The sequence below is a fragment of the Danio rerio genome, chromosome 15, assembly GCF_052040795.2.
Source record: "Danio rerio strain M-AB ecotype USA chromosome 15, GRCz13ab, whole genome shotgun sequence".
NCBI lineage: Eukaryota > Metazoa > Chordata > Actinopteri > Cypriniformes > Danionidae > Danio > Danio rerio.
Window position 1 is genome coordinate 44,167,169 of NC_141035.1, and position 24,554 is coordinate 44,191,722.

Consider the following 24,554-nt stretch of genomic DNA (forward strand, 5'->3'; position numbering starts at 1 on the left):
TATGAATATCCATGATGCAATTCAGATGTTTTAATAGGATTGGTTAAACCATTACACATGCAGGTAGAATTATATGTGTTTTGAAATATGTTTTTGTCCATTTTGCCATACTTTTTTATTGAATGGATGTGATTTTGCCATGTCCATCACTGCTCAGCCAACTTCAGCGAGTTAAAAAAGTAGGTAAATTAAATAAAAAGATTTTTTAAATATTCTTATTGTCTTCAACAAGTTATTTGACAAAATAAGTCATCTTAATAACTTTTATTTTGTTTTCATAATATTATTATTAATTTTTCTTGTCGTTGAAATTGCTGTCCACCCTGTCCTGATGTAGTAAATGCCCCTTTAAGAGGCTCGCTGATGTACTCTGGCATCCCCGTGCCCATTTTGCCTTTCTACAGAGGAGGTTAAAACACCTGATGTACACAGTAACTTTATATTTAAAAAATTCTGAAATCTAAAATACAGCTTTTAAACTGTGTACAAAGAGTTTAAACAGAGGAAAAACTTTGCCAGCTGCAGGTACAGCGTGCGTTGAATAAATGCTATCTTTAGCAAAAAATGTCCTCCCTGTCATTGTCCACCCTGTCACAAATCCTTCCTTGACTAGGTGGACATATGTGTTGTTATTGACACTTTATGTATTTATTTAATAATATATTGTTAATTAGTTCATGTTTTTATGTTACAACACTTATACACACACATACTGCACCAGTTGATGCGATACATGAGTGGACAATACAAACCTTTCGGCAATATCTGTCTCAGTCCATTTATAGGATATCCCTTTAAAGTCTATATTATGGAGCTCATTGACGGCTAGAAAAAAAAGTACAGCCCTACATATTTGTACATATAAGTGAACATCTGTAATCTAATTATTTACTTTATTCTGACTTTTTTTTTTTATTTGAAGGACAATAATTGTTTTTTTTTCCCATGAATTTGCATATTAATAAACCCTAACTGATAACAGAAGAGGCGGCATGGTGGCTCACTGGTTTGCAGTAGTTGGTGAAAACAAGTTGAATTCTTGAAGCGTTTACGACCCTTAAATATAAATCCTTTAATATTTCTTGTTGTACCTGTTGTTTTTTATATGTTCCTCTATATTTAGTTCACTAAATAAAGCCTTTGTCCACTCTGTCATGCCAATGTCCACCCTGTCATCTTGTTTTCCACCTTAATGTTCAACTATTTTATTTTTCAACTATTTTTTGTTTTATTTTCATAAACCAATTATTTCAAACCTCCGCAAAACATCTTGTGTGTTTCTTAATTAACCAATAAGGGCCAGTTAATATTGTTTAAAAGTTTGACAAAATAATTTAGATGTTGAGTTTTATTTTGAAAAGAATGTGCAACAATTGCATATTATATTGGGTAATAATGTTTTGTCCAATATTTAATTTATATAAATAAATTCTAAATAATTTATAAAAACAACTATGTGGTTAAATAAAAATATCAAAAATTTTTTACCTTATACCTCAAAGGCACTTTATATTGATAATGACCCATCTAATGAATGAGTACTAGTATCTACTAAACTGAACTAGCGTCTAATGAAGAAGCACTAGTATATATATTTTAAAAGAACTAGTATCTAAAGAATAGGCAATTGTGTGCAATGAATAAGTACTATTATTTAATGGAAAAGGTACTAGTATCTAAAAATAAGTACTAGTAACATGAAAATAGATTCTAGTACTGGTTATGGATTTAATGTTAGACGGCTTGACATACTCTGCTTTTGTTGTGGGCTTCAGAAATGTTTGGCATCAAGAGAAATGCACAGAAGAAATACTTGTTCAGAAAAACTATTTAAAGCAGGAAATTGTTAAACAGACACTAAATGTTGGATAAGCATGTTAAACAATTTACATTTAAATAATTACAGATCATTCATTTAAAATATTGTAGAGAATTAAATGCTCAGTGAAATGATTTACGTTCTTGGTCGACCTCTGCTGACACATTTCAGTCACAACATCTCTTCTGTTGATTTCTCAAGTTTATACTGAAGATAAAAATGTAATTAAAAAAAATCTTACTGTTCCAGCATAATGAACAAAGCTGTCTGTGCTGCACAACATTTCATATTTACACAATGTCAACATGACTGACTGATTACAATAGGAGTGCTTTAGTTTTGTCATTTTCAAATCCTCTTTTCCACTATAATCAATATCTGGATGATCTTAAACAATATAATGACGTCATTTTCATTTTCATGGTCATTGCATATAAAAACAAGCCAGTGTTGTGCAGTCAGTGTGAGTCTGTGTGTCTTCAGTGTGTGTTGATTGTGTGTCTGTGACGTTTCTCCTTATTCACCATCAGCAGATCCTGAGCAAACTAAACACTGAGAATCCTGCAATAAAACACACACACACACACGCACGCATGCGCACGCACACGCACACACACACATCATATGAGAGACATTATTGGCGTCAAATCACATCAGCAGATCCATTTCAGAAAAACTCAAGCAGATTAGTAAGGGTTTACAAACTCAACAGTTTAAAGCACAGACTACAGTGAAGCTGAATTATTACCAAATATTCTGGATTTTGTTACTGAACTTGAGCTTTATAGCCTAAAAACATACTCACAAAAGAATAATGTGTTCAGTTTATATTGTGGTTTGTCCTTTAGATGAAAGAGCAGCTTTTTTGTGGATGTTGATAGATTATTCCCAGACAGACTCAAGACTCTCAGGTGTTCAGGGTTTGATCTCAGAGCTGAAGCCAAAGCAGCACAACCTTCATCTGTGAGACCACAATTACTCAACCTGTAGAGAACAATGACACACTCTTCACTCTCTCACATCACACCAGTTCAGTGAATCTATTATTAAAGTACAAACTAAAAGCACAAATAAATATATTAGTTGACTGAGGTCCAATAATGTCACAAAACACAAAATATTATCATAAAACATCAAACATCTGAATCAGGCTGAATAAATATCTGTTCATATCTGTGCTGTGGAAGTGCTTTTAGACAAATTTCCATCTCATGCTAAATTTTCTATAATTAATGTCTCTGTTTACAGCACTGATTAACTGAACAGTTATTTATATCTGTAGCAATACGTACACTACAGGTTAGATGTTTTTGACTGAAGATTCATTATTAGATAATAAAATTCATCATTATTTCAATTTAAAATATCTATTTTCTCTGTGAATATGTTTGTATTTTCAGCATCATTACTCTAGACTACAGTCATTATAATATGCTGATTTGCTGCTTTATTTTGATCAATGTTGAATCAGTTTTCAAGAGTGCCATTAAAGATGTGAATAATATTTAGATTCATTAAAGACACAATAAATGGATCAGAAACGACTGTAAAATGTTGCATTGTTGGAAAGATTTAGTCAAACAGTTGCAGTTATTCTGAACTTTCTATTCATCAAAGGATCCTGAAAGTGAAATATATTGCAGTTTCCACTAAAATATTAAGCAGAATAAAATGTTTTAAATGTTTTCAACAATCAACTCTTAGATGATCAAAATAATATGAATAATTATTTATAAAACAAGTAAACAACTTTAGTCTGATGATGTTAGTGATGATAAAACACAAATCATTTGTCAGTTTAATTATTTCAGTCAGCCAATGGCGCTTGACAAAAAGAGCTTTCAGTCTCTGAGATGTGAAACACAAAAGGCCTGTCTGATACTGAAGAGATTACAATCAAATCAAACCGGCTGCAATGTTGATTTGTCAATCTTGTCCACTGTAAATGTCTAGATGAGAGCTCAGTGCTGCTGTGTGTTCAGCTCTATCAGCATAATAACACTGAGCTCATGGTGATTGTGTTTCTCCATCAGAAACAATAATGGATATCAGTCAAATCAGCCTGTCTGAGTCACAATCTGGACATCAACACCTCCTGTATCCTACTCTACATTTACTGTATTATTCAGTCACAGACTGTTGGATAAAATGCCCACTGATGAATTAAAACACTCATGACCAGGGCTTGACATGAACTTTTTTAAACACCAGCCACTGTGGCTAGTAGTTTTCCAACATCACTAGCCACAATTTTATAGTTGGGAAAATATATTTTATTCACATAAATATGACTTTGACACGCTAAAATTACTTGATTTAGAGTTTGCATTTTCTCCACATGCCTCCTCAATCATTTCCCTTTTTGTGTGTCGTGTATGAGCTTCAATAATCATGAGCTAATGGGTCAGGGTTTCATATATTACAATTAGTTTTATTTCACATAATTTTCAGAGCCCAAAATGAAGGATTTACCTAATTTATCTCTGACCACACCATCCATAAACAGTTATTTATTTCTTAGCCACAATGTTTAAATGTGTCAAAACAAGCAAAATATAGCTGAATACTGTAGTTTTTATTTAACAAAACATATGCACAGTCATATGTCCTGGCTAAAGGTCCCAGATCACCAGTTAATACACATAAATGAGGAGTTAATGTTCCATTAAAGCAATGTTATTGTAAAAAAATGATAATTAAACCATATGATTGCAAATGAAAGCAGGTAAAAAACATACTGTGTGATAATGAAAGGATGATCACACACACATGGTTAATTTTAGACGCATAAATAATCTGTTCAAAGAATGGTTAAAGCAAAAGCAACTGGCGCTGCTTACAATAGGTCAACTCTGGAGATCTTGAAAGCAGCAAGACTGTGGGTGCATGTTCATCACCTTTTTGTCCAGTCTATTTGAAAGAGAACCGATCGCATCAGTTGTGTTTCTAGACACAGTTGCTTCACGAAAGGAAACGGAAGTGCGCACGTGTTATAAACAGTCGTGCACATCACCTCAGCTGTTAGCACGAGTGACTATCTTCTCATTCGGTATTCACCTGCTTTGCTCGCAAGAAGTTGTGATCGCAATTTTGTCAGTCGTGTTGCTTCTCAATTCTAAGATCGCCTGTGCATGCATATTGGACCATCCTTATTGTCAAATCCTGCTTTTAAGAATTCTTATCTGGGAAAATTATTTTCAATTAGCCAAAGTGGCTAGTGGGAGTGTTTGTCTTTCCCGCCACCGCCGAAATCTACACGCATTTGGCGGGTTGGCGGGTGTCAATGTAAAGCCCTGCTTATGACTCAAATAATCTGACCATCTCATTCCTCCTTCATCAGCAATTTATGTGTTTTTATCATCGTTTATTTCATAAAAACAGACAAAAAGAAAATAAATGTTGAAATAATGAAGAGCAGAGAAGCTGCAAAAAGAGACTCAACACTTCACAGATACTTTACACTGTTTCACATGTGAGAGTTAAATATGATCTTACCACAGTTTCTCCAGTTTACAGCGAGGATCCTTCAGTACAGCAGAGAGAAGAGTCACTGAATCTCCTAGATTATTCCCAGACAGATTCAGATATCTCAGGTGTTCAGGGTTTGATCTCAGAGCTGAAGCCAAAGCAGCACAACCTTCATCTGTGAGACCACAATTACTCAACCTGTAGAGAACAATGACACACTCTTCACTCTCTCACATCACATCAGTTTAACAGAGAATCAGTTATTAAAGAGAAAGTAGAAACTAAAAGCACAAATGAACATATTGGACTGAGGTGGACTTTATTCACTACAGATTATAATATAAATATATATTTGTGTCTGTGCAATGAATGTAGTAAACTTCTTTATATTGTGTTAAATCATTTTAATAATGACTCTGAGCATTACTGAATTGAATCTTTATCAATATGTACACTATCAGTGAAATGTTTGAGATGTTCGAGTCTCTTCAGCTCCTTAAGGCTGCTTTTATCTGAGCTAAAATACTGAATTTGACTAATTTTTTTATACTGTAGTGTGCAAAAGTCTGAGGCCACTAGTATTTTCACCAAGAAAAAGGTTTAAAGTCAGTTATTTCTATTTGAAATATACATTTAATTTACATTTCCAAGCATTATTTTTTGTCATTAATTGTAATATTAGAGTGAGACTATTGTCTACAGTCAGAGCTCCACACACAGATCTGATCTGATCATCATCTGTCTAGAGTGACATGAAGAAACAGAACAAACTGAGACAAACTCAATCCACAAGAATTTTGGCCAAATCTCGAAGATACATTAATAAAACCTACTTGCAAAGCTCCCTTAAAGACAATGGGCAAGTGCACCAAGTGTTTTAAACGCAAAGTGTGATCCCACAAAATGTTGACTAAATCTAGTTAATATGAGATCATTGATAAATAAAATGTATTTCTGCATCATTTTTGAAATTATCTTCATTTTACAGCATTTTTGCACAAATGCCTAAAACTTTGACCAGTGCTGGAGCTTTGCAGGTTTTGAAGCATCTTCAAGATGTTCTTCTGGATTGAGTTCATCTCAGTTTATTTTGTTTCTTCATGTCATTCCAGACAGACTGGATGATGATCAGATCAGGGGTCTGTTCTCATATTTCGCTTAAATGACCGAAGAGGATTTGAAAATTTATGAATCTTTTAATCTTGATAACTGATCTCTGACTACTTTGGTTTTAATAATAATAATAATTAAATAACTCTTAAAAAAACGTTTGTTGAAAATTTCACAAACATATTTACAAAGCAAATGAACTTGGATAATATTTTAATATATTCATTTTTTAAATATTGAAAAGTCTTTTTGACTAGTTTGTATTATTATTGTTTTTGTGAGAGCTGATTTTTTTATTCACTTTATTTGATTCTTTGTGATCAGTAAATTGTAAAAGAAAGTCAAGCAAACATTTCTCTTAATTAGTGTTGATATTTACAACTAAACACACTTATAGAAAAAACAAAAACAATTTACATCTGCTTTATATTGTGTTTTAAGTGTGTAAAAATCAAATGTGATCTTACCACAGTGTTTCCAGTTTACATTGAGGATCCTCCAGTACAGCAGAGAGAAGAGTCACTGAATCTCCTAGTTTATTCTCAGACAGATTCAGTTCTCTCAGGTGTTCAGGGTTTGATCTCAGAGCTGAAGCCAAAGCAGCACAACCTTCATCTGTGAGACCACAATTATACAACCTGTAGAGAACAATGACACACTCTTCACTCTCTCACATCACATCAGTTCTCTGAATCTATTATTAAAGAGAAAGTAAAAACTAAAAGCACAAATGAGTGTATTTGATGGATTATTAGTCTGAGGTCTAAAATGTCACAGAGAACAAAACAAACTAAATGTTTTATTCAAGCAGAATAAACATCTGTTCAGGGTAAATAGGACAATAGCAAAATCACTGAAATAATGACTCTGTTAGCATTACTGAAATGTGCTGTTTATATCAGTAGAAATATGAACACAATCAATGAAAAATTTGAGATAATTGAGGTTTTTGACATCTCTTCAGCTCAATATCTCTTCAGTGTTATCTCGAATAAAAAAAAACTTTAATATTAGGAGAAACTTTAATATTACTGCAATTTAAACTGATTTTTATTATTGTAAAATTAACTTTACTTTGAAAAATTAAATTTTCATACATGAAGACACAATTGATTGAAAACCAACTTTACATATATATTAGTAGCATTTCTTTCATCAAATTCTGGAAAAAAAATCTTTTAGTATAAAAAAATGCTTTCAACATTGACATTTTAAAATGTAAGATCAAAAAATCTTGATCCTAAACTTTTGTCTGATAGAGAATGAATTGCATCACTGATTGTGAGAAGTTTAATACGAGTTAAATTTTTCTTTTTTTTTTGACACAATCAGCTAATTGTAAAAGTCAAACAAGCTTACCTTTTTACATTTTTAAAATGTCCAACCAAGAATAAAACCATAGATATTGAAATTGCATTTAAAGCAATACACATACAGTGCATCCAGAAAGTATTCATAGCGCTTCACTTTTTCGTCATTTTTACATTGTTACAGCCTTATTCCAAAATAGATTAAATCTATTTATTTTCTCAATTCTACACACAATACTCCATAATGACAATGTGAAGGTTTTTTTTTTTTAATTGTTGCAAACTTATCAAGAATAAAAAACCTGAAAAATGACATGTACAGAAATATTCACAGCCTTTGCTCAATACTTTTGATGCACCTTTGGCAGCAATTACAGCCTTAATTCTTGTTTTTAATATGATGCCACAAGCTCGGCACACCTGTCTTTGGGAATTTTTGTCCATTCCTCTTTGCAGTAACTCTCAAACTCTATCAGGTTGGATGGGAAGTGACAGTGTACAACCTTTTTTTACATCTCTCAAGGGATTCAGGGATTCTGACTAGTCTTCCAGTTCCTGCTGCTGAAAATCATCCCCACAGCATGATGCTGCCATCACCATGCTTCACTGTAGGGATGGTATTAGCCTGGTGATGAGCAGTGCCTGGTTTTCTCCAAACATAACGCCTGGCATTCACTCCAAAGAGTTCAATTTTAGTCTCATCAGACCAGAGAATTTAGTTTCTTATGGTCTGAGAGTCCTTCAAATGCCTTTTGGCAAATTTAAGGGGCTTCCGTCTGGCCACTAAACCATACGCCAGAAATGAGATTATAGCTCTGTCATAATCCGCTCCACTGTCATCTCTAATATAAATAATTATCACTAATGTGTGACACTAGAGGAGAAAATATAAATAAATAAAACAATTAAAATAAACATGACCAGTGACTTATACCGTATAGCAACCACAAACAAAATATATTAAACATTATAACCCTCTGTGGCTGGCGGCAGCATTCTAAACAGGGCTTTACATTCACTTTTTTAATCACCGGCCACTGTGGCTAGTAGTTTTTCAATGTTACTAGCCACTCTGCATTTTCACTAGCCATAATTTTGTTGTTGGGAAAATATATTTTATATGCATAAATTTGACTTTGACATGCTAAAATTACTTGATTTAAATTTTGTGTTATGTACACATGCGTCCTCATTCATTTCACTTTCTGTGTGTCGAGTATGACATTGTTTAATGAGCATGAGCAAATGGGTTGTGGTTTCATAGAGTTATATTGCAATTAGTTTTTATTTCACATGACTTTTCAGAGCTCAAAGATAAGGATTTATCAAATTTATCTCTATAACCACACTAAACAATAATTATTTCTTAGCCATGAATTTTAAATGTCAAAACAATCAAAATATAGCTGTATACTATACTTTTTATTTTAAAAAAAATTTCTAAAAAAAAAAAAAAGAAAAGCAACTCACATTTAAAAAACAACTATTGTCATATATCAAAAATATGCACATTATCTGTCCTGGCTAAAGATCTCTCAGATCACCAGTTAACTGCACATAAATGGAGAGTTAATCTGCCATTAAAGCAATGTCGTAAAAAAAAAAAAAAAAAAAGATCATTAAACCATTTTAACAAACATAAACGCAAATAAAACCATAGGCAAATGAAATCAGGTGAAAAACCACACCGTGTGTGATAATGAAAGAATGATCACATGCAAGGTTAACTTTAGGCCAATTAATAATCTGTTTAAAGTGAAAGCAACTGGTGCTGCTTACAAAAAGACACATTTTGAGCGCTTGAAAGCAGCAGGACTGTGAGTGCATGTTCATCACTTTTTGTCTAGTCTGTTTGTAAGAGAACCGATCATAGTTGCGTTTCCAGGCCCTGTTCGAGACACGGTTGCCTCACGAAAAGAAATGGGAGCGCGCATGCGTTTAAAGAAGTCGCGCGTATCACATCAGCTGTTAGCGTGAGTGATGATCATCCTCTCATTCGCTATTCACTTGCTTTCTTCTGCTCGCGTGATCACAATTGTTCTACTTCTCGATTGTAAGATCGCATTTGCACACATATTGGGTTAACCTTATATTGTCGAACCCTGCTTTTAGGAAAACTACAATTTAAAAATTATTTTCATACAGCCAAAGTGGCTAGTGGGAGTGACTGTCTAACCCGCCAAAGCTGAAATCTACCCGCATTTGGCGGGTGTTAATGTAAAGCCCTGATTCTAAATATTACGTTACCTTAGAAATTATACTACATAACGTTACTTGTCCATTGGAATCACTAGAATGTTCCACCGAAAGTCAGAGTATATTTTTCAGCCAGAAAATAAATTTAGCTGTCCTGTCATTAAACAGGCGAATCTTTCCATTATGTAGACATCTGAGCATGCCTGGATAAGCAAATCCACTATATAAACCACAGGCGGCAAAGGCTTTCCCCACAGTCCCGAACTCACGGCACTTCTGCAGCAGGCCAGCTGACAGATCAGAGGAGAATCAAAGCTCTGAGCCATTATGAGTGATCGTCTTCTTCATGGCATTTTTAAAGATTGCTTCTTTATCAGGGAACCTCAGAAATTGAAATAAGATGCTTCCCGGAGCTGTGTTCAGGTTGGCAGATGCAAAAGTGAGAGTTCAATGGACCCTTTCAATGTCTAGAGCAGGGGAACCCACCGGCAGGTCTAACCATTTTGGTATCATATCTTGAAGATAGGATAAAAGTAGAACGCGTTGAAATGAAAATAGGAAAATCCTTGTCAGATGGTGTGTCTGACATATTAATAGACTGTTCAACATAATGAAAGAAGAATTTGGAGGAAAAGTTTGTGATTTAATTACTAAGTCGAGCGGAGCAAAGAATTCAAGCAGCTATTTCACTCCGGGCCACGTGACCGTCCCTTTAATGCGATTAAGACAATACTCTGATTAGTAAGCTTTTTAATTTTTTTTTATCAGATTGAGGTCAGTCGAATTAAAGAGAAATCAAATTAAGATACATGTGGAGTATGCTGATTTTAGTCGCATTATTGAAGTAGCGACATGTAAACACCTTAATCAAACTATTACAGTCATGTAGGACTTTTTGCCGCGTTTTGCGAGTCATTGGAAACAGAATGTACCTGAGCTCAATTTAGAGCTTTTATTGAAAAATAAACTTCCATCACTTTCAAAAAATCTTTTCACATTGTCATTATGGGGTATTGTGTGTAGAATTGAGAAAATAAATTAATTTAATATATTTTGCAATAAGGCTAAAACATAAATGTGGAAAAAGTGAAGCGCTATGAATACTTTCTGGATGCACTTTACTTTATATTGTGTTTCACATGCGAGTCAAATATGATCTTACCACAGTTTCTCCAGTTTACAGTGAGGATCCTCCAGTACAGCAGAGAGAAGAGTCACTGAATCTCCTAGTTTATTCCTAGACAGATTCAGTTCTCTCAGGTGTTCAGGGTTTGATCTCAGAGCTGAAGCCAAAGCAGCACAACCTTCATCTGTGAGACCACAATAACTCAACCTGTAGAGAACAATGACACACTCTTCACTCTCTCACATCACATCAGTTCAGTGAATCTATTATTAAAGTTTATGTAACGCATAAATTAACATTTGATGGATCATTAGTCTGAGGTCTAAAATGTCACAGAGAACAAAACATAAGTAGAAAGTTTATCCTGCTTAAATAAAACATCTATTCAGTGTAAATGATAAGATAATGGCAAAACAGTTAAATAATGATGCTGTTCTCACTGTTAACATTGCTGAATTGTGCTGTGCTATCAGTAGCAATATGCACACAATCAGTGAAAACTTTGAGATAAACAAAACTTCAATATCATGAAATATTTTTACAATTTAAACATTATTTTCTTTTTCAAAATTTTTATTCATGAAGACATTTATTGATTAAAACCAACTGTAATATATAAATATTATATTTTGTTTTTTTAAATAAATCCTGTGATATTGAGCTTTATTCATCAAAAATCCTGAAAAGTAAAAATATTTATATATTTGTTTAAAAAAACATTGACATTAATAAAAAATAAAAATAAAATGGGGAAAATCTTCATGATCCTTATATTTGACTGATTGTGAATGAGTTGTTTATATAAAAAAAAAATAGTTTGATTTTACGCAATCAGCAAATTGCAAAAGAAAGCCAAACAAACATCCCTTCTACTATTTTTTTTTTACTTTATTTTAGTTTTTTTATATATACACAAACACAGAACAAGAACAAACACTGGCTTGAACTGTAGACATACAAAAGACAATATAAAGAAAACAAAAAAAGAAAAGAGACAAAACAAACAAAAAATACATTACAGTCATAAAACATATAATCAACTAGAGAGGGTTTATAACTTTAAACCTCAGAGGGGTCACTAGGTTACTTCTGAGATATAGATTTGTCAAATAAATCAAGAAATTGACCCCAGTAGCCAAAACTTTTCTTATAAAGCTAGTCCTTAAAAAACTGCTGAATAATCTGATCTCACATCAAAAATTCAGTTCTGGAATGAGGGGGCAAAGGTGATTTCCAATTGTTAAGGACTAGTCTTTAGCCACCACTTTGCCTTGCATTAAAGACTCCTGCATTGTTTGAGGGAGAGAAGATGTATTTTGTGAGAAGTCAAAGATGGCAAGTTCAGCATCTGGTAGAAAAGTTTTGCAATAAGCCTTTGAGTACTAGTCAAATACGTTTGTCGAAAATCTATTAAGACACAGAGCCAAAAGGCGTGAGCAACCGTGTCTTCTGCTGTCTTGCATCATCACACATTGGTGAGACAGAAGGAAAGATTTTATGTAGCTTGACTTTAGTGTAGTGTAGATGATGTATGACCTTGAATTGAATCAGTTAATGTCTGCTGTTGTCTGAACATTCCTTCCACTTCCTTCTTATAAAATGTCCAACCAAAAACATTTCAATTAAAGAAATTCACACTGTTTCACATGTGAGAGTCAAATATGATCTTACCACAGTTTCTCCAGTTTACAGCGAGGATCCTCCAGTACAGCAGAGAGAAGAGTCACTGAATCTCCTAGATTATTCCCAGACAGATTCAGTTCTCTCAGGTGTTCAGGGTTTGATCTCAGACCTGAAGCCAAAGCAGCACAACCTTTATCTGTGAGACCACAATAACTCAACCTGTAGAGAACAATGACACATTTCATTATTTTAATAATGACACTGTTTACACCAAAGTTCTCAAACTCCATTGCTGGAGAGCCACAGCTCTGCACAGTTTTGCTCCAGCCCTAATCAAACACAGCTGATCCAACTAATCGAGGTGCTCAATGCTACTACAGACTATTAAGCAGATGTGAGTTGCAGGTAGTTTGAGCTAAATTATGCAGAGCTGAGGCCCTTAAGAAATTGAGTTTGAGACCATTGATTTACACTATTAGCATTGCTGAATTTGATTTGTAGCAATATGTACACTATTAGTGAAATGTTTGAGATAATTATGATGTTTTCTGTTTTGTTTTTAAAAGAAGTCTCTTCAGCTCCTCAAGACTGCTTATCTGAGCAAAATTCTGAAATTGACCAAGTTTTTTTCTGTACAGTAGGCCTACTGTGCAAAAGTCTTAGGTTACCAGTATTCTCACTAAAAAAGGTTTAAAGTCAGATATTTCTGTATTTTCTGTAGGATGTCTGATTGAAATATTAATTTACATTTCCAAACATTATTTCTGTCATTAATAATAAGTCTAGAGTGAGATTATTGTTCGCCAACAGTCAGTGCTCCACACAGAGATCAGATCTGATCATCATCTGTCTGGAGTGACATGAAGAAACCGAACAAACTTCGGGATGTTGCCAGAGTTCTTCTGGATTGAGTTTGTCTCATTTTGTTTTGTTTCTTCATGTCATTGCAGACAGATCTCTGTGAGGAGCACTGGCCATTCTCAAACTCCTTGTGCAGAAAATAATCTCACTCAATAATTACAATTAATGGCAGAAATAATGCTTGAAATAATGTACATTTATATTTTAAACTGTCATGCTACTGAATAATATAAAAAATAATTTATTTAAACCTTTTTCTTGGTGAAAACACTAATGGCTTCAGACTTTTGCACACTACTGTATATATTGTGTTTATATTGTTCCTACATAATCCCTAAACTAAAAATGTAGTAAAAATTCACAATTATTTAGAAAACAAATGAACTTTGATATTTTAATTATTATATACATGTTTTAAATGTTGAAATGTCTTTTTGACTGGTATTGTATGTGTAATATAATTGTATTTGTAAGATCTATTTTTTTTTATTCACGTTCTTTGTGACCAGCAAATCCTGCTTTTGACCTTTACAACTAAAACACACTTATGGAGCAAAAACAAAAACCCTTTACACTGTTTCACATGTGAGAGTCAAATATGATCTTACTCCAGTGTCTCCAGTTTACAGCGAGGATCCTCCAGTACAGCAGAGAGAAGAGTCACTGAATCTCCTAGATTATTCTCAGACAGATCCAGTTCTCTCAGGTGTTCATGGTTTGATCTCAGAGCTGAAGCCAAAGCAGCACAACCTTCATCTGTGAGACCACAATTACTCAACCTGTAGAGAACAATGACACACTCTTCACTCTCTCACATCACAACACATCACATCACATCAGATCAGTTCAGTTCACTGAATATATTATTAAAGTGTAACTACTTTAAACTACTAAACTAAAAGCACAAAAGAACACATCGGATGGATCATTAGTCTGAGGTCTAAAATGTCACAGAGAACAAAATATGATCATAAGTAGAAAGTTTTATTCAAGCAGGATAAACATCTATTCAGTCTAAAAAATAAGATAGTAGCAAAACAGTTAAATAATGACACTGTTCACACTGTTAACATTGCTGAAATGTGCTGTGCTACAAGTTATAATAAGCACACAATCAGTGAAAACTTTGAGATAAACAAAACTTCAATATTGTAAAATATATTTGCAATTTAAACATGTAGTTTTTTTTCTTTTCAAAATGTTTTCTTTCATGAAAAAAGATTGGAAAATCTTCATGATCCTTATATCTGACTGATTGTGAAGGTGAGTTTATTAATAAAGAAAAAAATCTAATTATTTGATCTATTCAGTCAGCAAATTCCAAAGAAAGCCAAGTGAACATTCTTTCTACTTTGTTTCATTAAATGTCCAAACAAGAATAAAAAAAACATAGACATTGAAATTTCAGTTAAAGCAATACACATATATACATTAGCGTATGTCGTGTGTTTTAAAATCTCATCCCACTTTTATTTAGTGGAACTAATTAGGACGAAACTGTTTGTGTGGGTAACTATAAAAATTATGCACTACTGTGAGCATAAAAATGGAGCGAGCTTTGTAATGACCGCTTAATGTTTGATATGCATTGTATACAAATGTCATGTTCAATAAAATTGCTTTTTTTTTATTTTGTTTTACCACGTGCGCGCATGTGCAGGAGCTCTGTTCAGTTCCGGTAAGCTCTGAGAAGTGAGTGATGGTTGCTCTCCTGCTGTATAATTCTTTTATTACAATAATTTCACATTTTATTTTGTGACGGATGTTTTAGTGTCTTTCTTTTCCTTTTGCCTTTTGAGGTTGCTTTTCTCCCCTGTAAGCTGCAGCCACCAGACAGTGGTCAATGTGTGGTGAACACAGGTACTGTAATATTTTTTTCCAAAGGATGTACTATTTCTCTCGCAAATCACCTGGGTGATCTCTATTAAGGGAGCTTTATCTAATTTTTGAAAGTTTATTTTGGATGCTTTTTTTTACTGGGGCATTTGTGAACTGCTCCTTGTAAACTAAATTAAACTGCCTCATAACTGATCATGCAGGACAGATTTTTTCGGTAATATGGATATATACATAGAACAGGGAAATATATATATTTGACAGGGAAAGCCAAGAGGACTTCTTTTTTTCCAATATTGCTAATTTTCTTTTGGCCTTTTTTTTAGTATTAACTGACTATTAACTGACTGGGGGGGGGGCTTTTTGGTGGGGTTTTCAGCAAAGGCTGTGAATAATTTTGTATCCTAAATTTTTGAATAAAATTTCTAAAATCTTTTTTCACATTGTCATTGTGGGGTATTGTGTGTAGAATTTTGAGAAAATAAATGAATTTAATCCATTTTGAAATAAGGCTGCAACAAAAAAAGAGGAAAAAGTGAAGCGCTGAATAGTTTCTGGATGCACTGTATGTGTATGAGTGAGGATCAGAGTGAAAAACTTTCATGTTTAACTCCAAAGTGATAGAAATAATTTTTTTTCTTATTTCGGTACTTGTACTAATGTTTTTGTTTGTTTGTTTTGGGAAAATTATAATAAAAAATACTACTTTAAAATTTTTTTAAGTCTTAGGGTGAAAACAGGTTCCTGGCAGCCGATTCAAAAAACTTGTTTACTTGAAGTATTTTTGCATTTGACTTAAAAACTTAAAATTAATTTTCTAAGATTTATTTACTCTGACATATTTTTTCTTTTAATATAGATTATTATTCCAACCCATAAAAGAAAAAAGTTTATAAATGTTTTTATTCTTGTATTTCTGTTTAATTTCTATATTTTATTGTGTACTGATTTATTATATTTCAATGTCGAGGCTCTTTGTCAATTCAACAAAGTTATTAAACTTTAAATAAAACTTAAGTTTATATACATTTTTCCTTAAATCATTTATGTACTACGATATATAAATATATAAAACCATCACACACCTCGTTTATGCTTCACTGTCATTTATGAGAACTATCTGAATGTGTTCACTGATTCTATTTTAATCTGTTGTCCTAATATGTATGATGATGATCTTACCACAGTGTCTTCAGTTTACAGTGAGGATCCTCCAGTACAGCAGAGAGGAGCTTCATGCCTGAATCTTTTAGTTTTTTATTCGACAAATACAGATCCCTCAAGTGTTCAGGGTTTGATCTCAGAACTGAAGTCAGAGCATCACTATCTTCATCACTGAGGCCACAATCCCTCAAACTGTAGAGAGATGAAGACATACTTGTTAAACACCCAGAATAATAATAATAAAACAACAGAAATAATAAAATAATAAGACAACATGGGCAAATAAAAAAGAGGGAAAAAGAGAGAGGGAAAGTCCCTTATGACCAAGCCATCAACATTACTCAGGAAACGTGTGGTCATGGACTCTCATGCTGTGATAGGAGAGAGTGATAAGAGCAATTAAAAACACAAAGAAATGCTAACAAACTCTCAAACTATGTGTGTGACACACACACACACACACACACACACACACACACACACACACACACACACACACATATATATATATATAAAATAAATATATCAAAATGTTATATTTTTATACAGTAAAAAACTGATTTTATTTTAAAAACTTCATAAAAGTTTGAACTGCTCTAATGAACTGAATAGTCTATACTCAAAGCAAAAAAAAGCAATAATTTCAAAATTGCAAGGCCTGTAATTATCAAGTGCTGTTCAGGTCCTAATTAATTGGTTCAGGTGTGTTTGATCAGGGTTGGAGCTGAACTTTACAGGAAGGTCGATCTCCAGGAACAGGGTTGAGCACTGTTTTAAAACATCCGACCACAAGACACTTTTTGTAACTTTAATAAATATTAAATAAAACACAATAAAACTATGCAGTGTTGATTATTCAATATCTGTACCTGAATAGTGAATCCCTGTAAACTGTATTTACTTTTATCTTTGCTATATTTTATTTATCAATGCTTGTAATTTATTTGATATATATTATTCGAGATTCACTCCCATACAAAATCCCACCAATCAATCCAAATAAACTTGTTGAAACATCTGGTGAAATTGTATTCTCACCGCAATATATATCACAGAAAATACAAAATACTGTAATGTCAAATTTAATCTAATTCAGGTATACAGATATTTGTTAAACTAATTTCCATGTCTTTCCAAAACTCTGTGGATTTTTCTGTTTTTTCAAAACTTTTCCAGGGCTGGAAAATGCCAAGTCAAAACTCCATGACTTTTCCAGGTTTCTATGACCGTATGATCCCTGTAACATTAATTAACCACCAATCCACTGATTCTGCTATGGCTGAATAACCACTGAGAGCGATACAGCCACCAATATATGCAGCTCTACACAATACTCAAATATTTAATACTTTGTCCATTGCCACCATGAAAAAAGTATTTTGGTAAACTTGATCAGTGACTTTAATTAGCAAGAATAAAATTTGACAAATGGCACCCAATATATTTACGACATGTAACACTTCTCAACTAATGCTAATGTTATTATTGGTCTTGCTTTTGTGATATGTATTGATTTTGGTGTTGCACTTTACAACTTTTGCTTTGTCCAACTGACACTTTCAATCCAAAAAAGCAAATTAATTTTATGTATAAAACTAGAATATCACATCAAAGATAAATAAACCAACTTTTCCATCCAACAAGTCAACAAGAACAAAGTTTGTGATTAACTGGTGCCAAATATTAATAGTAAAACATCAACTAACAGGAAAATGAATTTGCTGCAGTAGCAGAATTGCTGCAGAAGCTGCGTGAATCTTTTCTGTGTTGACACGCAATGAATAAGTGGTGCATTTGAAGGCGTGAGACACAGACACTCTTGTTATGTTTAGAGACGTATTGTTTAAAGCTATTTTGTTTATATTGTGTCAAATGTCTTTATCCCTGTTCTTCTTTTGTTGCCTTGACTGCTCCCCTCCTGAGTCTCAAGCAGGTTGCTGGTTGCGTCCCACAGCTGTGTTCACTTACCATGGAGACGTCAGAAGGGATAAAAACACAGGCCAAACACTTGGATGTTGAGGAAGGAGCTAGAGAGAAACCTTTCACCAGAGCACTAGCTGGGCTTCAGTTAAATTAAATCTGTTGAGAACTGTTGAACTGTTGTGATTTAAAATCTGACTTGTGGATGATTGGTACTTGTTCTCTGTTGTGGCTAAGAGCAGAGCTATGACTAAAACAGCACTTCAGATGCTTAGATGCTCAGCCTGCTGGTTTGTCCATTCACACATCTTTATCATCACATGATCTTTTGCAACAAAATCACATGAATTTTTTAATGCACATGCTGGAATTTGTTCAGGTAAAGTGTTTCCATCGTAGCTTAAAAGTTAAATAAAAAGTGTATCTTACTCATCAACTAATTTTTTATGCACATATCCAAAATGTGCATAAAACAGATGGATGGAAACATAGCTGTTGATCCAACTTGGGTAAACTGTTAATGTTGAAATATGTGCTTATCATTTCAGATTTAAGTCAGATTTTACATCCAAAACAGAGCACACACACATTAACAAATCCATATTAAGGGTTTAAGCTCATTTGTAACCTGTTTGTTTAAAGTTTCAGTCCAGCTTGTTATTTCCCAATAACATCTCCTTATCATTATTCCCATCTAAAAACAGCAGAAGAATAGAAAAAAAATCTGCTTTGAATACTTTGTTGCTGAGCATTGCTTTGCTTCAGCAATCCACATGTAAAACATCTTTACATGGTTTTGGGGGCTAAATTCAAAATCAAACACCATCAAACTGCCCAAACTACTTTACAAATTGTCATAAAAAAAATATGATTCATATTCTTGAAAAATACACAGAAATAGCAGGCACCCTCATACAGTCACCACTGCAAAGTGAATGTAAACTAGTGGTCATATCTGGTACTGCGACCAAACAAAAGACTGAAAACTCATTTTTAAGATATCAACTTCAAATTTGGAATATAATTAGCTCAGATATTTAGCTTTCATTTTGTCAAATTTAGATTAAAACTAATTTTGTAAAAAAAAAAAAAAACTTTATGCATTATATTAAAATAAACATTTACTGTTTTATCATTTTCATAAACTTGCTGTAAAGGCATGTAACTTCTGTTTCATTTTACTTTTTGAATGTATTTTCACTTTAGCTACAATCTGAAAGTGTCTTCTTCAAAACGAGATCAAGCTTAAATCTGTACCAAAGCACTGAAGATTGGTAATCATTTATGTTTAGACTAGAACTTGATTGCAATATAGTGAAGTAAATTTAAGTGTCCCACTTTCTGCACGGTGACAGAGGTAAAATGAAGAGGTAAACAATGTTTCTCGAATAAGCATAATAATTAAAATTTTTATATTATAAGATTTTTATATAATTATTAAATCTAATAATTCAAATCTCAAACTTGTCTAATCGTGTTACCACTAGGTTTCCATGTTGCTTCAATAACTGATATGAATTTTCTATGAGATTTACATTTAATGAGCTTTAACAGTGATGTGTTTGTTTTCAATGATACTTACTGAACTTTGATCACTGGCAGCAGCTTTTGAAGGATCTTTAGTTTCTCAGCTTTGTTGCTTTCTCCAACAAACTCATTAATATCAAACTTATCCAGTTTATTTTCTGATGTCAACAACACAAACACTACAGCTGACCACTGAGATGAAGAGAGCTTGGACTGCTTTATTCTTCCAGAGATCAGATACTGCTGTATTTCCTCCACTAGTGAATGATCACCCAGTTCATTCAGACAGTGAAACAGATTGAGGAATTTCTCTGGAGAGTTGAAGGTGTTGATCTTCTTCTTGATGTACTCGACTGTTTTCTCAATGATGTCAAAGCTGCTTTTTAACCATTTGATTCGTCTACATAGAAGAATGTGATGAGACTCCACTGACAGACCCAGTAGAAACCGCAGGAAAAGATCCAGATGTCCATTTTTATTTTCTAGGGCCTCATTTACAGCTCTCTGATGCAGCTCAGATAAGGAAACATATTTAAACATGAATTTAACTTTTGACCACAAACTGTGATTGTTGATTTGATCAAACTCATTTCTGTTGTTGTTTAAACAGGAGAGGTGCACATAAAGAGCCGCTAGATGCTCCTGAATGCTCAGATGAACAAAGCTGAAGACTTTCCCCTGATACAAGCCAAACTCCTCTCTGAAGATCTGAGTGCACAATCCTGAGTAAACTGAAGCTTCTGCCACATCAATGCCACACTCTCTCAGGTCTTCCTCATAGAAGATTATATTGCCTTCCATGAGCTGCTGAAAAGCCACTTTCCCCAGTTTGAGGATCATGTCTTCATCTGTCAGCTTCTCCTCATAGTCCTTCTGATGTTTGATGTTGGTCTGCAGGATCAGGAAGTGTGTGTACATCTGAGTGAGAGTCTTGGGAATCTCTGCAGTCTCTGCTTTACTCAACATCTTCTCCAGAACAGTGGCTGAGATCCAGCAGAACACTGGGATGTGGCACATGATGTAGAGGCTCCTGGAGGACTTCAGGTGTGAGATGATTGTATTGGCCAGACTCTGATCACTGATTCTCTTGCTGAAGTATTCCTCCTTCTGAGGGTCATTAAAGCCTCGTACCTCTGTCACTCGATGGACACACTCAGAGGGGACGAGATCTGCTGCTGCTGGTCTGGAGGTGATCCAGATGAGAGCAGAGGGAAGCAGATTCCCCACAATCAGGTTGGTCAGCAGCACGTCCACTGATGATGTTTTGGTCACATCCCTCAGAGTCTTATTCCTTTTAAAATCCAGAGACAGACGACACTCGTCCAGACCATCAAAGATGAACAGCACTTTATATTTGTCACTGGATATTTCCATTTCTTTAGTTTGAGGGAAAAAGAGCTGAAGAAGATCTGACAGACTGAGTGTTTTGTCCTTCATCAGATTGATCTCTCTGAAAGGAAGTGGAAATATGAGCTGGACGTCCTGATTCTCCTTCTCTTCAGCCCAGTCCAGGATGAACTTCTGCACAGAGACTGTTTTTCCGATGCCAGCGACTCCCTTCGTCAGCACAGTTCTGATGGCTTTGTCTTGTCCAGGTAAAGGTGTAAAGATGTCTCTGCATTTGATCGCTGTGTCCTCTGTTGTTGATCTCCTGGATTGTGTCTCAATCCGTCTCACCTCATGCTCATGACTGATCTCTCCACTCTCACTCTCTGTGATGTAGAGCTCTGTGTAGATTTTATTCAGGAGTGTTGGGTTTCCCTGCGCCGCTGTTCCCTCATACAGACGCTCAAACTTCTTCAGCAGATCTGATCTAAATGTGTTCGGCAGATTTTGACTGGAAAATACCACATAGTAACCCGAGTTAATAAGCATGCTGCCTTTTTAATTTCTGTAATTAAATCTTTTAAAGAAAGATTTTACCTGATATTACACTGTGCTTCTACATTCCCCATATTTATTGGATGATTTATAAATGTGTCACTCCTCATAGACACACGGCTGGCCTCTGCTTTTGTTCTCTTGTGAGGAAATGAACTACATCAAATACAAATAAACAAAGTACAAATAGTTTACTTTAAATTGCCATTTTCACAGAATTTAAGCTTAATTATAGACAGAATTGACTGTTCTCACATTGTACTAGAAGTGCAATTCTTAAGACTTTTTAAAACTTAAGGTGACCTCAAATTTGTTGTTAAGAACCTTTATATTTTTATTAAAATCAAGTACCACAAATATCTAGAACAAATTAATTACTGCTACATTTTGATAGTTTAACTTTATTATCCTGTTTAAAAAGTAGCAGACACATCCCGGTCGAGCTCTTGTATGTTAACACTAACCAACAAAATATAATTTACTCACAGGAAAGAGGAAACTATTTAGACAAGGATGACAAGGAAAGAAACAAAAACTTCACAAGAAAAATCCTGGAAGTTTTTATTAAAACATTTGACTGTTCATACAAAAAAGTAAACTGAGCATTTTACAAACAGTATCCTCATCTGAGCAACACTATTAAAATATTAGAGACCAATAAAAATATAGAGATAATATAATATACAACAAAAACACTGTAGCATTAAAGTTTGTATAGTATCTTCAGTAGAAATCTTATACCTGAGATCAATCTGTGTATTTTCACTCCTAAAATTATATGGATGATCCATAGACCGGTCACTCCTCACAGACACACAGCTGGGCTCTGGATCTGATCTCTTCTGATGAACTGAACTATAACAGAAAATAACAGACCAATTCATCTTAATCACTATTTATATTATACTTAAATAAGATTAGAAATTTTTAAAATAGCACTTTTTAATCAAACAGTACACTGTAAAGGTCTACATTTGTGCAGTACATTAACTTCACAGCAGTTTTCTATTCTCTCCATTACTTGTGTAATAAACTCAAAGTACCTGCATCCTGGAGAAACATTTTCATCTCTGGATATTTGTGTGTCGTCCATTATGAAACAGGATCTGATCTGCACCACTGATTGGACAGAAAGAACAAAGAAACGTTAAATCGGCTGTACGAGTACCAAGAGTCAATGAGCAGAAAATAAACCAGGTTAAATTGCTTTTAAATGAACAATTTTACAAACATATCGAGGAATCTCGTCTAAATATAATCCACAGGACTAACACAAAAGGTTTATGTTAAACTTTTATAAACATATTAAAAACATTTAAATAATATTTACATTTCAGGCCTGCAGCCAGCCTGGTGAAAGAGGTGATTCTTTTTTTCTTAAAAAGTGGACATTTTTGCAGTTATTCACCTCATTTTCTATTTAATTAAGAGATTTAAATCCTGAATTTTAGAGACATTTTAAGCACTATCTTTAGCTGGATTAGCTTGTTTGATGGTCATCATAACCACACTTTTTGATGTGTCAAAAACATTTCCTAAACATTTAGATTAAAGAAATATGAGAATAATTAAATACAAAAGTGTTATATACCATTAGAAAAAATCTGTTAAATCTGTGAATCTGTTGAAGTTTTAAATTAAAACTAGCCTAGTGTCTTTATTATGCAAATGAACTGGCCAGCACACAGCCAGGATTCCGCTACACTGTAAAAAATAAATCTGTAAAATTTACGGTAAAAAAACGGCAGCTGTGGTTGACAGTACTTTACCCTTAAAAAAAAGTTATTTTTCATTTTTACAGTAAATTACCGTATTTTATTAATTTATAGAGGTAATATGTCTGTATTTTGAATGATCAATATCTACACATCTTTTGTTACACAGTGAGACACGCTAGCACACCCACATGCAGGTAGTGATGAGGATGTTATATAATGAACCAATGCTCATCACATTTACCTTTTCCCACAAGCAGAAAACAGTATTAGCATATAGAAGGTGCTCAGTGTCATTCACACAGCTACTAAACACCAGTATGGTAACACGCATAAAATAAAGTCATGAAATAACTTTGATTATCAACATTAGATGTAACATAAATATCTAATGTACATGATGGGGAAACAACTAAAAACATCCATATTAATGTCATGTGCCATGCAGGGAATTATGGGAAAGTCAACTTACGATTATTCGCCGAATATATTAAGGAAACTTACCGTTAACCAGGTAACAGATTTGTGCAGTAGCATTTTTACAGTTGTTTACCGTTGAAGTCACGGCCATTTTTACAGTGTAGGTCTTAAAGCCTTCTTCAATGGGGTTATTTTCACAATTTATTATGGCAAAGCAGTAAAAAAGGACAATGAGATCATTTATGAAACAAATCCTGGACCTTTGTCGACGAGGGGTCGGTCTTTCGAACCACTCGAACCCCTCCTGGCTACGGGCCTGCAATGCAATTCTTCTAAAAAGCATGTATGAAGTCGCAGTTTCCTGTTTCACTCACCTTCATCAACTTGTTATAAACCGTAGACCTGCATTAGGACTAAGCTGATGGAGTTATAATTATTTAACCCCTATGAAAGACGGAAACTCCTGTTTTGTTTTTAAACAGTTCTTATGAACTATTGTAAGGCTCCATAAGGAAGATTAACGGATCGACTCGACGGAGAACTTCTTTTTTTTTTTTTTTTTTTTTTTTTTTTTTCGA

The 24,554-nt window shown here is 33.9% G+C and overlaps 1 protein-coding gene across 4 annotated transcripts; it reads right to left on the reverse strand.

Annotated features, from left to right (window-relative positions):
• Positions 1-1,810: 1,810 nt before the first annotated feature.
• On the reverse strand, positions 1,811-24,554 carry LOC147840694 (NACHT, LRR and PYD domains-containing protein 3-like). Of its 4 annotated transcripts, XM_087284594.1 has the most exons (13): positions 24,351-24,554; positions 22,885-22,960; positions 22,583-22,696; positions 21,884-21,997; positions 20,016-21,797; positions 16,532-16,705; positions 14,122-14,292; positions 12,701-12,871; positions 11,066-11,236; positions 6,865-7,035; positions 5,315-5,485; positions 2,625-2,803; positions 1,811-2,380 (listed from the first exon to the last, which is right to left on the reverse strand). In XM_087284594.1, coding segments are annotated over exons 2-13 (3,270 nt in total). In that variant the 5' UTR covers positions 22,935-22,960; positions 24,351-24,554; the 3' UTR covers positions 1,811-2,378. The 4 variants fall into 4 exon arrangements, with proteins under 4 accessions (XP_087140720.1, XP_087140722.1, XP_087140721.1 ...); XM_087284596.1 differs by lacking the exon at positions 6,865-7,035; XM_087284595.1 differs by lacking the exon at positions 5,315-5,485.